Source organism: Spermophilus citellus (assembly GCF_964194105.1).
Source record: "Spermophilus citellus genome assembly, chromosome: 2".
Classification (NCBI taxonomy): domain Eukaryota; kingdom Metazoa; phylum Chordata; class Mammalia; order Rodentia; family Sciuridae; genus Spermophilus; species Spermophilus citellus.
Window position 1 is genome coordinate 78,273,883 of NC_138183.1, and position 16,294 is coordinate 78,290,176.

At 39.7% G+C, this 16,294-nt stretch overlaps 1 protein-coding gene and 1 pseudogene across 4 annotated transcripts in view; one reads left to right on the forward strand and one right to left on the reverse strand.

Moving 5' to 3' along the window:
* PCSK5 (proprotein convertase subtilisin/kexin type 5) overlaps positions 1-16,064 on the forward strand; it is a 450,277-nt gene extending 434,213 nt beyond the window's left edge. For 2 of the 3 annotated variants that reach the window (XM_081278895.1, XM_081278896.1), the window contains 3 exons: positions 8,814-8,914; positions 11,223-11,409; positions 15,611-16,064. In XM_081278895.1, the coding sequence (XP_081135021.1) occupies positions 8,814-8,914; positions 11,223-11,409; positions 15,611-16,017 (695 nt within the window). In that variant the 3' untranslated portion in view covers positions 16,018-16,064. Of the gene's footprint in view, positions 1-8,813; positions 8,936-11,222; positions 11,410-15,610 lie in introns of all 3 variants that reach the window. The other variant, XM_081278894.1, reaches the window with a different exon arrangement.
* On the reverse strand, positions 1,564-1,980 carry LOC308640912 (small ribosomal subunit protein uS8-like; annotated as a pseudogene). The gene has a single exon. The product of its transcript is annotated as a small ribosomal subunit protein uS8-like (transcript).
* Positions 16,065-16,294: the final 230 nt, after the last annotated feature.

Genomic DNA, 16,294 nt, shown 5'->3' on the forward strand with positions numbered 1-16,294 from the left:
ACACACCATCTTTGTTTGTATGTGGTGCTGAGGATCGAACCCGGGCCGCACGCATGCCAGGCGAGCGAGCTACCGCTTGAGCCACATCCCCAGCCCAGATTCCTCATTCTTTAAGGCCCAGATACAGGCATGGTCTCCTCTAGGAGTGTTGTTCACCTCGTCCATCTTCCTTCTCCACCTGTTGCATTTGCCTAGGGAAGTTCATTATTTTCTTCACTCCCAGAACTCCCTAAGACATCTGCCTCAAACTCTCCCATTCCTATTTTCCAGATACCTACTTGTTTGTTGCACAGATTCTTAAAATCGGTGCCAGTTCTCCCATTGCCCAGGGTAACACCTTGAAGTTATCCTTGACTCTTCTTTTTCCCTTGCTTCCTGCCTACCTTTAATAGTTCCACCCCAAGAGCTATTGGTCCCATCTCCAAATATTCCTCTTAATATTATTCTCCTTCTCCATGCTCATTATCCTCATTTTCCATTTTTAACATTTGTTATCAGACCTTTGAAGTAGCCAACAAGTCATCCTGAACACTAGTGCCTGGGTGCTCATTCTGAAATTCACATTAGCTCATTTACTCCATATCCTGCCATAACAAGATGATCATGGTGAATTATTCTCTTTTTATTTAAATATATATATTTTTTAATTGTAGATGGACACAATATCTTTATTTATTTATTTTTATGTTGTGCTGAGGATCGAACCCAGTGTCTCACATGTGCAAGGCAGGTGCTCTACCACTAAGCTACAGCCCCAGCCCACAGTGAATTAATTATTCTTAATATGTAAGAAATAAATGCTTCTGTAATGTTTTAATTGATAAAACTTTCTAGGTAACTATTAATGACTGGTAAGGTACATAACTGTTCTGCTTTAAAATTATCTTAGATAGATAGATAGATAGATAGATAGATAGATAGATCGATCTTTTTTTTTCTTTCCAGTAGTGGGGATGGAACCCAGGGTCTCAACATGCTAGGCACATGCTCTACCTCTGAGCTATATCCCAGCCCTTTTTAGTTTTTGGTTTTGGTTTGTTTGTTTGTTTATTTCTTCAGTAGTAGGGATTAAATAAACACTGAGCTACATCCCTAGTTCTTTTGAGATAAAGTCTCAATGAGTTACACAGCTGGCCTCAAACTTGGGATCCTCCTGCCTGAGCCTCCTGAGTCTCTGGGTTACAGGCGTGTGTTACCATGCCCAGCTTAACCCCAACTATTTTTGGTTTTTATTTTAAAACAAGGCTTCATGAAGTTGTCCAGGCTGACGTCAAACTTGTAATGCTCCTGCCTCAGCTTCCCAAGTCACTGAGATTACAAGGCATATGCCACTGCATCCAGCTACTATAAAAAAAATCTATAATCAGTTGCTTCATTTTTAAAAAATTCTTTCAATATTGATGGGTATTGCACTGAATTTTCTCTGGAGGAGACCCTTTTTGTGTCCCTAAGTCAACCTGTTTGTGAGCATGCATTTATATATAGCCCTTCAATGAGCATGCAATCAATGTTTTCCCCGTTTTTCCCATTGAGGCATCTTATTTGTATGTATGTTTTACTTTCCTAGAAAAAGAATCCCAGGATTTTCCCTCCTATGTGTTTTCGCCTTGCTTCTTCGTGGTCCATGATGCCAATTGAGGCTGTCAACACAGTGAAACCAAACTGGCAGGATGGGAGCAGATCATTCTGCCATTTTTCTAGGACTTTGGACTGCACATCAAATCTATAACTGACCCCTCCACACTTGTTTAACCTGCCTGTCAGGTTCACAACAACTTTCCTAGCTCTGTGGTCATTGATGATTTCAGATTCACCCATGTAACCAGACTTCATCATTATGGTTAGAAAATGGATGATGACTTTGAAGTACAGCCTAATAAGGATCTAGCACTTACCTCTCTTTTGGGCATTGTTGATGCTCTTGAGAGCATCAGCCAGGACATTCATGCACACCGTTATGGAGACATGGAAAGATGGCAGAAAGAGTAAATGTTCTTTATTTTTAAAGGTGCTTAAAATCTTTCTCCGTTCAGTCTCTTAAATTTCAGTCTTCACCAGACATGGTGGCACATGCCTATAATCCCAGCAAGATTGCAAGTTCAAGGCCAGACTTGCTTATCAAGACCCTAACTCAAAATAAAAAATAAAAAGGGCTGGGAATGTGGCTTAGTGTGTAAGTATCCCTGGGTTCAATCCCCAGAACCAAAACAACAACAAAAACAGTAAACTTTCGTTTTAACTCTTCTTCTGTGTATTCTAGACCCACCTGGGACTACACAGAGCCACTCAAGGGCCACCAGATATGCCATGCTCTTTCATGCCTCCTCGTTCCTCTTCCTAAAGAACAGCACTCTAGGGAATTCTCAGAAACTCAGCTTGGACAACAGCTGCTCTGTGGAGCTTCTCTTAGCCCTCCCAAAAGTCATCTTCCTCCTTCTTCCTAATTCTGGAGTTGAACAATTTATTGCAGCAATTTTTTTAGATTTTAATTAAACACATCCTTCTCTCCTACTAATAGTTTCTCTAGTGTGAGCAAGGATTATACAACATTCATTTTGTGTCCCCTGCTTAGTCCAGAGTGCAACACATAGTAAGTGCTCATAAAGCATTGAATAAACAAATACACATGTAGGAAGCAAATTAATCCTAATGTCTTTTTATAAATTGGAAAATGTTCAGCTATTCGATCTTCAGATATTGCTTCTCCATCCTTCCTTCCTACCTCCTTTTCTAGAACTCCTACTAAACATAATCTAGAGTTTCTTATTCTATCTTCTATGTCTCCTTCTTTATAATTTATCTCTGACTGCTTATGACTTCTACTAGAATAATTCTTCAGCCTCTGTTCTATTTCCCCTCTGTTCTATTTCTATTTGTTTCTGAGTGTGTTTAGTCTAAATTCCACACCATTTATTACCTTTAATTTAGGTGATTATTTTATTTTTAAGATATTAATTATTTCTTTTTATGCCTATTTTAATTTTATATTTTCCTGTTTGTTTCATAATTTAATATATGTGTGGATGTTATGTCATTTATTTTTTAGTATCTTAAATATTAATTTTGAAGCCTTTGATAGACTTTTCGATGAAATTAATACTATCTGAAGTGAATTCATATTCTAATTGCTGAGTGTGGTTTGTGTGTATGTGTGTGTGTGTGTGTGTGTGTGTGTATGCACTAAGAATGGAGTCCAGGACCTTGCACAGGCTAGGCAAGCACTCTACCACTGAGCTGCATTTCCAGCCCTTGTTATTTTCCTTAACGTAATCTTTGGAGTGCTTTTCTTATGAGAGATTTTTTTTTTTTTGATTCTTTATTCTGCAATTCAGGAGGCTGAGGATCACAAATTCAAGGCCAGCCTCAGCAAATTAGTGAGACTCTGTCTCAAAATAAAAAGGTCTGGGGATATAGCTCAGCACCCCTGGGTTTAATCCCCAGTACCAAGAAGAAAGAAAGAAACATTTTTTATGGAGATTGGGGAAAACATTAGTGATATCATAAGCATAATTTGAAAAACTTTACAATTTCTCAAATTGGGTTTCATATTTCCTGGATGATTTTAAGAATGATGGTTTTGAGCATTCCCAAGCTTAAAAGTTCATCAAACACAGTGTTCCTGATATAGTATTCCAGGGATTTCTGAGAGTGTTTGGGGTGAATTTTGAAGACATCTGAGTGTTTGTGTCTTTTCCTAGATTTTGCTTAAACCCTAGAACTTGCCTATTTAAAGTTTTCTGTCTGTGATGCTCATTTGTTCTGTTATCCTTTCTTTTCACATCTCACATGCCCTTGAATGGAGAATCTGGTGCTGTCCTCTTGTGCTGCAACATGTAGATTACAACATTTAGGGACAGGTTTTTCTATTAGGTTATAACTTGGGTAGAAAAGCAAAGGGTAAATTCCTTCTTAAATTATTAACTATCATACTAAGAAATGAGGATGCTTGAGAATAGCAGAAAAAGTTTGGCAACCTAAAGAAAAAAAAAAAGATATTTGTCAAATTCTATTTCATTCTCTTTGACCAATATTTTTAGAGGTTTTTTTTTTTTTTTTTTTTTTTTTGGTGCTGAGGATTGAATCCAGGGCCTGTGCATGCAAGGCAAGCACTCTACCAACTGAGCTATATCCCCAGCCCTGACCAATATTTTTAGGATGTTAAAAAGAAAAATCATAATAGCACCAAGGACGGGGAGTGGGGAGACACAGCAAGCTCAGGCCTAATGTATACCTTTGTGTGCAACTGGTGCCTCCTTAATTAGTTCATTTCTTGCCTGTGCACGCTTAACTTTTTTATTTATCCTCCTCATAAAATTGTTTGGAATAAAAATCCAGACTGGATAACCAAAGCCCCCTAACTTTCCCAAGCCGCCCCTCTCTGTGTAGAGCGGTGTGCACAGCCGGACCCAGGGGCTGGTCTGGATTTGTTGAAGGCATCCCAGGGGAGTCATTCTGAGGGAAAGCAGATGGTGAGCTGCTCTAAATTTTAAGGAAATGCCAAAATGCCTGTCTTTTCAGCCCCAAGGCTCCTTAGCAATAATAATAAATTTAGGGTCTTAAACATGAAAACAATAAAAAAAATTCTGAAAATTAACAAACTTCACATTTGTGAAAGATTCTTGGTCCCTAAGTGTACAGGTTTTGCAGTAAATCAGTGTTGGGTATGTAAATAGTCACTGATCTGTCACCCTAAGATGACAGGTACTTTAGGTATTACCTCAGGTCTGGGCCATAGCCAAATTAGTAGGAGTGAGGGAGGAGAGTGGCCCTCACATAGTTGCAGTTAGACCAAGTGTAAGTTCCAGTGTTCCATTACACAGTGGGGTGACTATATAGTCAACAATAATGTATATTTCAAAATAGCTAGAAAAGAGAATTTTGAATCTTCAAGTAAACAATAAATATTTGAGTTGAAGGATATACTATCCTGATTTGATCATTATACGATACAAGCACATATGGAAACATCACATTGTACCTATAAAGTGTATAATCATATGTTGATTAAAAATAAAGTAAAGCTGGGCACAGCATCACACACCAGTAATCCCAACCACTCAGGTAGCAAGACTGAAGGATCACAAGTTCAAGGCCAGCCTGAGCAACATTGCAAGACCCTCATTGTTATGGTTTAGATGTGTTGTTCCCCAAAAGCTCACATGTGAGACAATGCAAGAAGGTTTGGAGGAGAAATGATGGGGTTATAGCATTAATCTGATCAGTGAATTAATCCCTGATGGGATTAACTGAGTAGTAACTGGAGGCAGGTGTGGCTTGAGGAAGTAGTTCATGGGAGCGTGGCCATGGGTATATATTCTGTATCTGGAGAGTGGAGTCTCTCTCTGCTTTCTGATCACCATGTGAGCTGGTTCCCTCTGCCACACTGTTCCACCATGATGTCCTACCTCACCTTGAGCCCCAAGGAATGGAGCCATCCACGTACGGACTGAGACTTCTAAACCATGAGCCCCTAAATGAACCTTTCCTCCATTTAATTCCTTCTGATTGGGTCTTTCAGTGGCAGCAGCAAAAAAAAAAAAAAAAAAAAAAAAAAAAAAAAAAAAAAACTGACTAAAACACTCATCTCAAATGAAAAATAAAAAGAACTGGATATGTAGCTCAGTGGTAGAGCACCCCTGGGTTCAATCCCCAGTAAAAATAATTATGAATAATAAAAGACTCAGTGATGGTGCAAATACTTGGCATAAGTGAGGTCCTGGGAACAATCCTGAACAGCACTAAAAAGAAAAAGAAAAGAACTAATTGTAATGTAACTAATTTTAAAGTATAAATTTTGTGATCTAACCTTGTCCCTGCCTCCATCCCCCTTTTCATATCCTTAATTTAATTTACTATAAGTTAACAAACTACAATTGCATGTATGGTGGGGTACAAAGTGATATTCATACACACAGTGTGCAAGGATTAAATCAAGCTGATAAACTCATCATCCATCACCTCAAATAATTATCAGTTTTTGGACTAAATACATCCAAAATTACTCTCAGCAATTTTGAAATTTCCAATACACTGTTACTATCCATGCTGTATAATATATCTCAAAAAATGTATGTCTCCTGACTAAACTTTGTACTCTTGACCAACATCCTCTAATTCCTCCCACCCCTGCAGCCTCTGCTGGTAGCCACTCTCTGCTTCTATGAATTCCATTGTTAAAGACTCCACATGTAGGTGAGATCACATGTCTATCCTTAATTTCTTTTTTTTTTAATATTTTTTTAAAGAGAGAGTGAGAGAGGGAGAGAGAGAAAGAGAGAGAGAGAATTTTAATATTTATTTTTTAGTTATTGGCGGACACAACATCTTTGTTTGTATGTAGTGCTGAGAATCTAACCCGGGCCGCACACATGCCAGGCGAGCGCGCTACCGCTTGAGCCACATCCCCAGCCCCTATCCTTAATTTCTCTTCATTAAAAACATAGATTTTTTGGCTGGTCATGGTGGTGCACCCCTGTAATCCCAGCAACTCAGGAGGCTTAGACAGGAGTATCATGAGTTTAAAGTCAGCCTCAGTAACTTAGTGAGGCACTAAGCAACCTAGGAAGACCTTGTCTCTAAATAAAATATGTTTTAAAAAATGAACTGGAGATGTGACTCTGTGGTTAAGCACCCTGAGTTCAATCCCCTGTACCCACGCCCCCAAAATTAAATCTTGTATCTAAAAAGGTTAACAGTAAGATATTTAAGCTTTATTTTAGAAAAATGTAAGATGAGAAAATGAAGAGAGGATCAGATACCACAACTGTGTTCCAGACGATGCAAAAATTCTGTATAAAGCTAGAGCTAGAGCTGCAGCCCCCAACCTGAAGAGATACATCCTAAAGGTTCATTATCTAAGTTGTTGTTCAGAGCTCAGGATTCATTTTTGTATAGAAACAACAGTACAAATTACTGAACTCACAAATAAGACAGGAAAAGTCAACTCCTTTGTGAATGTAAAGGACAGAACTCTTGGTTTTATGTCAAGTTCAACTAACTACCCTTCAGAGCCTGGTCCTGATGGAAAGACATATTTCCCATTGCTCAAGTTCCAACTTGAAATGCCAGGTACCTTCTATGCCCACCTCTCTTACACTCATTCTTTGAAACTTTTAGCAGAAATGCCAGGGCCTTTCCTCATAACATGAACTAGAGTTCAGGTCTCCTGTCCCCCAAACTCTTTCCAGAAGCTGTCCCTTGATACTGCATAGAAGGAAATATTTGGACCCATCATTCTTGGGATGTATGCATTGGGAAAAGGAGGTGTTGCCTCCACAGGAAACAGTCCATAGGTTCACACCTCTCCTGTTTGATGGTTCATATGTTAAAGTGGATAGTGTGGTAGAAAGAGCACTGGACTGTGAGTCAACAAACCTGAGTTTGAATCTTGACTATTAAAATTACCTAAGTAACCTTGGATGGTTGACATTGCACGTCAACATTTGCATGTATGTGAAAATAATAAATAGGACTAGGGATGTAGCTCAGGGGTAGAGAGCTTGCCTAGCACACAAAGGGCCTTGAGTTCAATCCCCAGCACCAAAATAATAATCATCATCATTAATAAACAGGATAGGATTGGGGTGTGGCTAGCAAGCACAAGACCCTAGGTTTGTTCCCATCATTGAAGAAATGAATACTTACTTGCAAAGAATGTCAACTTTCCCCCCCTGTCCTGCTGAGGATTAGAATCCAGGGCTTTGAACATGCCAGGCGAGTGCTCTAGCACGGAACTACATCCCAGCCTCAGGGTGTTAAGATTTCTAAGGAGAGATTTTATAGCCCTCAAGAGAATTTCAAAGGAATCTATCACCACTACCAGTCCCAAAATTAAGAATCTTGACAACATGATCTACTGAATATTTTTGTCCCTCAAACTTCAAATGAGTGCTGTTGTATATTCATGACTTACTCAACACCAAGTACAAGGACCCTCCTCCAAATCAGCAGCTATCATCCTGCCCACTAGTTAAACAATAAACAGAAGGACAATTAATGATTTTATAAACTTTTTACATGATTTCTTATTCTCTGAAAATCTTTCTCTTGCTGCAATTAAAGATCTGTCATCCCCAATCTGCAGTTTCCAGCTGAGTCTGCCTAATTTGGACTACTTAGATAACACATAGGCCTTCACTTTGTCTTGTAGGCTTTTCCCCCATATCCTCAAGCAAGTCATCTTTCTGCTTCAAATTCTGGGGTTCTTGTTTGTTTTTGTTACTGGGGATTGAACCCAAGGCCACCTTACACTGAAGACACTTCCCTAGTCCTTTTTTAATTTTGAGACAGGGCCTTGCTGATTTGCTGAGGCTGGCCTTGAACTTGTGATCCTCCTGCCTCAGTTTCCTGAGTTGCTGGGATTACAGGTGTGCACCATTATACCTGTCTTCTGCTTCAATTTACTTGACATAGTCCTTGTTCTTTAGTGTTCCTGACCAGATGTGAGGCACATGCCTGTAATCCCAGAAACTCAGGAGACTGAGGCAGCAGGATTGCAAGTGTGAGTCCCTAAGCAACTTAATGAGACAGTTTCAATGGCTCAATGGATAAGGACCCCTTGGTTCAATCCCCAGTACCGGGGGGGGGGGGGGGGGGGGGGGGAATGGAAAAGAAAGTCTAGAGATGTAGCTCAGTGGTAGAGCGCTTGCTTGGCATGTGCCAGATTCTGCATATGATACCCAGCACACACACAAAAATAATAATAATAATAATAATAATAATAATAATAATAATAATAATAATAAAGGAAGGAAGAAGAAAGAAAGGGAAACTAAGGTTCAATCTAATAACTTGGAATTTTTTTTTTCTTTCAGGAAAAGGAGGATCGGATTGCTTGTCCTGTGTGTGGAACTACCACCTCATGGGTGGAATCTGCAACTCTGACTGTCTTGTGGGAAAATACAGAGTGGGAGAGGTACTGGAGAGCTGGGGCAGTGTGCTTTCTGCCCTATTTTTATATATATGTATAATTATAAAAATTATATAAATTTTAATATATATGTATAATTATATATATTATATATAAGCATATATAATTATATAAATTCTATATGTATAATTATATATATAATTATATATATTATATATAAGCATATATATATAATTATATAAATTATTATATATATATGCTTATGTATATAATTTATATAATTATACAGGGATTTAACCCAGGGGCACTTAACTGAGCCACATTCCCAGCCCTTTTTATGTTTTATTTTGAGACAGGTTCTCACTAAGTTGCTTGGGGCCTCGCTAAGTTGCTGAGGCTGGCTTTAAACTCACAATCCTCCTGCCTCAGCCTCCTAAATCACTCGGATTATAGGTGTGTACTAGGCTTCCTGCCCTATTTAGAGAGAATGTGAACTCAGTTTCTGCATATCATTCTGGGCAGTCAAACAGTTCTAAAATTCATACATTTACTATAATTTAGACCCAACATTGTGAAATCCTTCATGACATCATGAAATAATCGTGCTATTCACCTGTAGCCTTTATGTAAAGCACAGAAATCGAGAAGATCTAAGATAAATAATGAGATGTTAAGTAATGAGAAACTCAGAATGAACCCTACATCTGTTATTCATGACCACAGAAGTTTCAGTCTTTGTAAGACTATTAGGTCAGAAATACAAAAATCTTTTCTCTCTTACCCTCTGCTGTCTAACCATAAACATCTGAGTAAAAAAGGATCCATGCTGCTGTTAATCTTTCATTTACTCCACCTCTTCTGCACAATATATTCAGAAGGATCGAGATTTGCTTCCACAGAACACTTGGGTTTGCCAAGTATATTAATTTCTTGATTGTGCTTCCAAACTTTAGGAAACATGTAAATCTCTCCATAGTGAAATTAATAAAAACGAATCTATTTGAATATAGGTGCTCTCATCACAGTTTGGAGAAGCTTAAGTTCATGGAGGTTAAGTAATTTTCTAAAATATCACAAGAATAGTAAATAACAAAGCTGGAACTGAACCCAGAGGATTTGTGAGATAATAACAGCTGAGAAAACAGTGTAGCAGTATCTGAAATATTCCAAGATGTTCAAGAAAGCAAATTTTTGGGAGGGTGCTGAGAACTGAACCCAGGGCCTTGCACATGCTGGACAAGTGTTCTACCACTGAGCTATATCCCCAGCCCCTCCATTTATCTTTTTCTATTTCACTATACTTGCAAAGTTACACAGTAGAATAGGAAGGTATCTCTCCTGACCCACAATTCCAGCACAAGCAAAGAACAACTTGTCAGGAGGGAAGCCACTTTTTTCTCATCTCTGGACTCTCTTCCTGATTTAATTGCTTTAGCTACATAGTCACAACTAACATCATTCTGGGTCCCAGCCACAAGAATGCAGTAATCAAGGAAGCTACACAGGTAACTAACGTACAAGAGTGAAAGAAGGACACTGGGGGAATGAAAAAACACAGTTCCAGCTTGCTGGAAAGTGGATATTGATGCATTACCTACGTATTGGTGATATAATAGCAAATGCTGGGAATTGTGTCACACAGGAAAGCAAAAAAAAAGTGGGGGCACTCAACTTTGTCAGTGACATGAACATGTTAAAATGATGAATCCAGTTGACAGGTCTTCTAGATTTTAAAGAGAAATTAGGAACTGATTTATATATGAAATATTTTACTTTTGAAATGTGAGAAATGAATGCAGAATGTTTTAAATGGTTTAAGGCTACATAGTGTGGACCAGACAAAACTAGTACCTGACCTGAGCTGTCTTAAGATGAGCACAGGATGCTGGGTGTGGTGGCACACACCTGTAATCCCAGCAGCTGGGGAGGCTGAGGCAAAGTCAAAGCCAGCCTCAGCAACTCAGCAAGGCCCTAAACAACTCAGTGAGATCCTGTCTCTAAATATATAAAAAGGAGATGAGGATATTGCTCAATGGTTAAGTACCCCTGGGCTCAATCCCAGTACCAAAAAAAAAAAAAAAAAAAAAGAACAGAAGCTGTCACTTTATAACAAATTATTGTGGAAGCCTGTTCTCCTACTCTTGTTATGAGCAGGGGTCAGAGGTCAGGGCCCAGGAATGGCTTCATCCAGTTGTAGACAGTTTTGTCTGTCTTTTGCCCAGCACACACCATCTTTCTGCTGCCCCTACAGGCTTGCCTCCTTATAGAGACAAGATGGAATTCTTACTGGGAAATACCAGTACCTTGTTCATCCCTCTACTCTCACAAACAACCTCCTGATTATTCTTAATAGGGAGAGAAATTCAACTGTGAAAAATGCCACGAGAGCTGTATGGAATGCAAGGGGCCCGGCACCAAGAACTGCACCATGTGCCCCGCGTCCCTGCTGCTGCACATGGACGATGGACGCTGTCTCCACTGTTGTAACACCTCCAGCCCCTCCAACACCCAGGAGTGCTGTGACTGCCAGGAAAGCATGGGTAAGGGGACGGGGACAGCCTGCAGAGGGAGGGTCTGGCCTCAGAAAGCAATGACAGCCACAGAAGAGGAGGATGGAAAGTTCAGGAAAATCAATCAGGCTATCTTCCACTGAGTGCCTGCTGTATGCCTACTGTACTTGAAACCTCGTGCCCATCATCCCAGTACTCAAGTAGATATTATTTTTTTAATTTATTTTTTAGTTGTAGTTGGACACTATACTTTTAAATTTTATTTATTTATTTTTATGTGGTACTGAGGATCAAACCTAGGGCCTTGCACATGCTAGGTGAGCGTTCTAACTCTGAGCCACAACCCCAGCCCCACAAGTAGATACCATTGATCCCACTTTACAGGTAAGACCACTGAGCCCAAAGGGTTGGATTCGGATTATCTAGGTCTACATCAATATTAAGAGGCTCATTTAGAATTAGAAAATGGGTCTTTTGGACAGCAGAGCCCACGTTCTTTCCACTGCTATACTGCTTCCCAAGTTAGAGTTCAACTAGGTCTAGAATTTGACCTTTATACATTTACCCCATTCCATTTGTATTCATCCTTCTTGGGGGAAATAAAGGAAAGAAATTAGCAATCAGGGAGGTTAATACAGTATTATCTTGAATCTGTTGAAGAATCATTCAGTGGAAGTCAGACCAAATCTAAGCCTTGCATTAGAGACTTAAAGCATTTTAGAAACAAACTTTCATTAAAGGTTAAGAAGAAAGCAAACTGAGCCTATGGTGCATGCCTATAATCCCAGGGACTAAGGAGCCTCAGGCTGGAGGATCACAAGTTCAAACCCAGCCTCAGCAATTTAGCAAAGCCCTAAGAAAACTAGCAAGACCCTGCCTCAAAATTAAAAAAAATATATATATATATATATATATATATATATATATATATATATATATATGGATGAGTATATGGCTCAGTGGTTAAGTGCCCCTGCATTCAATTCCTGGTACAGAGAAAAAGAGAGGGGAGTGGGGGAAGAGCAGAAACAAAACTCCTTTCACCAACTTCCAGACTCCAACTGTCTTCTAGCCTCCAATGTTGTTATCCCCATCCATGTTGATATTTGATTCTCATTAGTCACAAACTTAGAAACATTCTGAATGGAATGATTCCTAAGAGGAAAACATATTCTGTGTTGTTTATTTCAGATGGGGTCTCACTATGTTGCTTAGACTGGCCTTTAATTTCTAGACTCAGGTGATCCTCCCACCTCAGCCTCCGATAGCTGAGACAATAGGCACACACCTCTGCAACTGATTTGTATATTCTTTTTTTTTTTTTTTTGATACTGAGTATTGAACCCAGGGGTGCTTTACCACTGATCCACATTCCCAACCCTTTTTATTTCTTTATTTTGAAACAGGTTTTTGCTAAATTGCTTAGGGCCTTCCTAAATGGTGGAGGCTGGCCTGGAACTATCGATACCCCTGCTTTAGCCTCCTGAGCCACTGGGATTGTAGGCATGCACTGCTATTCCTGGCCTGGCTCCTATATTCTTAATATATATTCCCTAGTCCAGAAATAGATAATTTGCCTGGGGTTCAGATATATTATTTCCTGAGCAAATATTTATGGAAGACTGTCCATGTGTAAGTAAAGAAAATCCCAGACCCACAACTACTACTAGACACTTTTAAATTTTTTTTTTTGAAATTTTAATTTTTATTTTGTGGTGCTGGAGTGGGGTGAGGTCAATTCCAGGGCCTCTTTCATGCCCAGCGAGCACTCTACCACTGAACTACCAGCCCCTGTTTTTCATTTTCATATCAGCTTTTTCAATTAGGTTCTAAGTATTATTTTTACCAAAATCAATTCTTTCCTTCTTCAGTTTTCCCAGCACTTTGGGCAGCTGTTTTCCACAGTTCCTCCTACACATCCACCTTCAGGGTCTGACTGCCTAATATCCATGCTGTGTCAGTTAAGAATAATAACCTGTACTACATGGAAGCCTTTAAATGAAACCAGAAGTGTGTGCCTGTCGCATGTAGTGTTTCTGAACATCTGTCCCAACAAAGAACTATTTAGTCTGGTTTCCTGGTTCCTCTGTGATTCTTGAAGAGTCACCTGGGGTAACTCTGCAAAGTCCCGATATTCTTAGAGTATAGCTTAGTGGCAAAATGCTTGTCTAGCAGGCAAATGTGAAGAAAGAGAAAGAGAGAAAGGGGAGAGACAAATACTCTCACTCACTTGCTCCTTTATGAACTGAGGCAGTCTGCCCCTTCAAAGAAACTGCATCTCAGAGGCTGACCGTGACTCTGCAGCCTAAGATGCAGAGTGAGTAAGATGTGATGGCACGCACCCCCCGACAACCTGTGAAGGTCTTTTGTTGATTCCCTTGCTTCCCGTGATATTTACCTCAAAGTGCTCTATACAGATTGCTTTTCTATCTCTCTGGTGCTTTGAGTATTTCCTCAGAGGGGAAAAAAAATCCATGTTCATGTTGGTAATGATAAATATAATAATGATAGTGCTGTTACTTTATGCTTTTTTGTGGGGGGAGTGGGTACTGGGGATTAAACTCAGGGGCACTCAACCACTGAGCCACATCCCCGGCTGGCTTTGAACTTGCAACCCATCTGCCTCAGCCTCCTGAGCTGCTGGGATTACAGGCATGTGCCCCTGTGCCAGGTGTGCTATTACTTTAGAGGAGGGAATTCTGCTTGATAGGCAAAATCCCCTGAGTTTGAGAATAAAACAGAAAACTTGTTTAGCACTAGTAAAAAAATATGTATACACACACACACACACACACACACACATATACACACACACACTAAATCAAAGATTTGTAAGTAATTTTTAATGTTGAATAGTCTTCCTATAAAATGAAGTCATATTTAAAAGTTAAACACACACACACACACACACACACACACACACATAGCAGCGATGAATCGGATCTAATTTGGAAATATCACCTTAATAAATATAAAGATATTTAGTAAGCATAAATTATCAGACCTGGTACCACTATTATACTCATTAAGCTAATGTGTAAAATGTTTCTAGAATCTCCTATAAAAGGATCCTGGGGGCAGATCCAAGTGGTCCAATCAATATTTATGGAGAATCTACTATGTACTACAACTTGTACACCCAATCTGGTCTGATAGTTTGGTTTTTTTTTTTTTTTCAGCTTTTTTATACTCTTTCACACTCCTATATGGTGAGCTAAAAAAAAGGAAATAAATTAAGCAAATTACTCAAGTCATACTGCCTGAACAAATGAGTGTAAAGTAAGAAGATGGAGGTTATTGCTAAGTTATGGTTTAATCCTTCCTTCTACGGCACTGTTTTGGTTACTTCATGTTCTCAGTCAAGGCATCAAAACAGAAGCCAATGGATAATAAGGGGCAAAATTCTTAACTTCAGAAATCCTAATTATGCTAGGAGAAATGCCCTGTCACTCAAGTTGGTAGGCAGGATTTAAATGGTACAGTACTTCTGTTCCTGCTAGGCAAGTGGCACAAAACTCCAAGAAGCCAAGCATCAATTGTCACACTATATTTCCTTCAGGTGTCTAGACTGTCCCATGGAGTTAAGGTTAATGAACTGGAATTCTGGTTGTTCCATAGTGTCTTGTCTCTGACAATATAACAATTCATTTCCTCTCCATGGCCTTAATTTTCTCAACTATCAAAAAATAAATTGGTCTAAGTAATTTCTAAGGCTCTACATGGTCATAGAAGTCAGTGACAGGATAAAATTTTATAAATTATCTTCTCCTGCCCTGGAAGAGTAGGATAGTTATTGTGGATCAGGCTTACAGGTAGCTGGGAGAGGACTCAGTCTTAGAAAAATAAATCAGAATGTCCTTTAGCAATACTAAAGGGTGGACCATGGTGAAATACTTTCTCAGGAGAGAAATAGAAGAATCAATTGATACATTCAACATTTGGAGACTGACCCATGACTGATGGAGATAAGGGAACTCCCTTTGGTCTCAAATTGACCCTGGTTCTAGAAGGATGGCGTGGTTTTACCAAGCATGGACTGGGACTCTCATAGGGAACATGCTAAGATTTTGTAGGGTGGTGTACCTCCTAAGAAAATTAGACCATGATTCTTACATTTTTAGATTTTTTTTTTTAACGACGTTCTTTACCTCAGAAACTAATTTCCCCAATTCTGTTTCTTTTCTGCCATCTTTTCTTTTTCTCCCCTGCCTTTGGGGTCATCTTCCAAAAGATGAGTGCATCCTTCGAAGAAGTGAGCCTGGGTCTGCCGCTGAGCGCTCCAAGACTGCTCTGTTGGTCACCTCCTGCGTCATGCTGCTGCTTCTGCTGGGGGCTGCCGTGTTCGTCTGGAGGAAGTCTCGGGGCCGAGTCCAGCCAGTACCAAAGGCCGGTTATGAAAAGCTGGCTGACTCTGCCAGGTCATACTCCTCCTCTAAGAGCAGCTATGGCGAGGGCACCAGCCTTGAAGAGGACCAGATGATCGAGTACAGGGACCAGGACTATGATGAGGATGACAATGATGACATCGTCTACATGAGCCAAGATGGCACGGTCTACCGAAAATTTAAGTATGGACTGCTGGAGGATGAGGAGGAAGATGAGCTGGAATACGACGACGAGAGCTATTCCTTCCAGTAGACCCAGCCCACCTCCACCCCTTCCTCTCACAGATATGCCTGTGAGCGTGACTGTTTGGGGTTTATTCACACACCAGGCTGAGGTGTGAGTGTGTTTGTCTTCTTAACCACGAATCCAACCAGAATATGTAAGGATGCTGAAATATTTTGTGCTTGTTTTGAGTGACTAAATTCAATTAACAGTTCCTGCTCAACCATCATTGAGGAGCAAGGATAAAATTTAAAGGCATTTTCCTCAAAATGAAATGTGAAGACACCAAAGCAGGAAGTAAAATTAA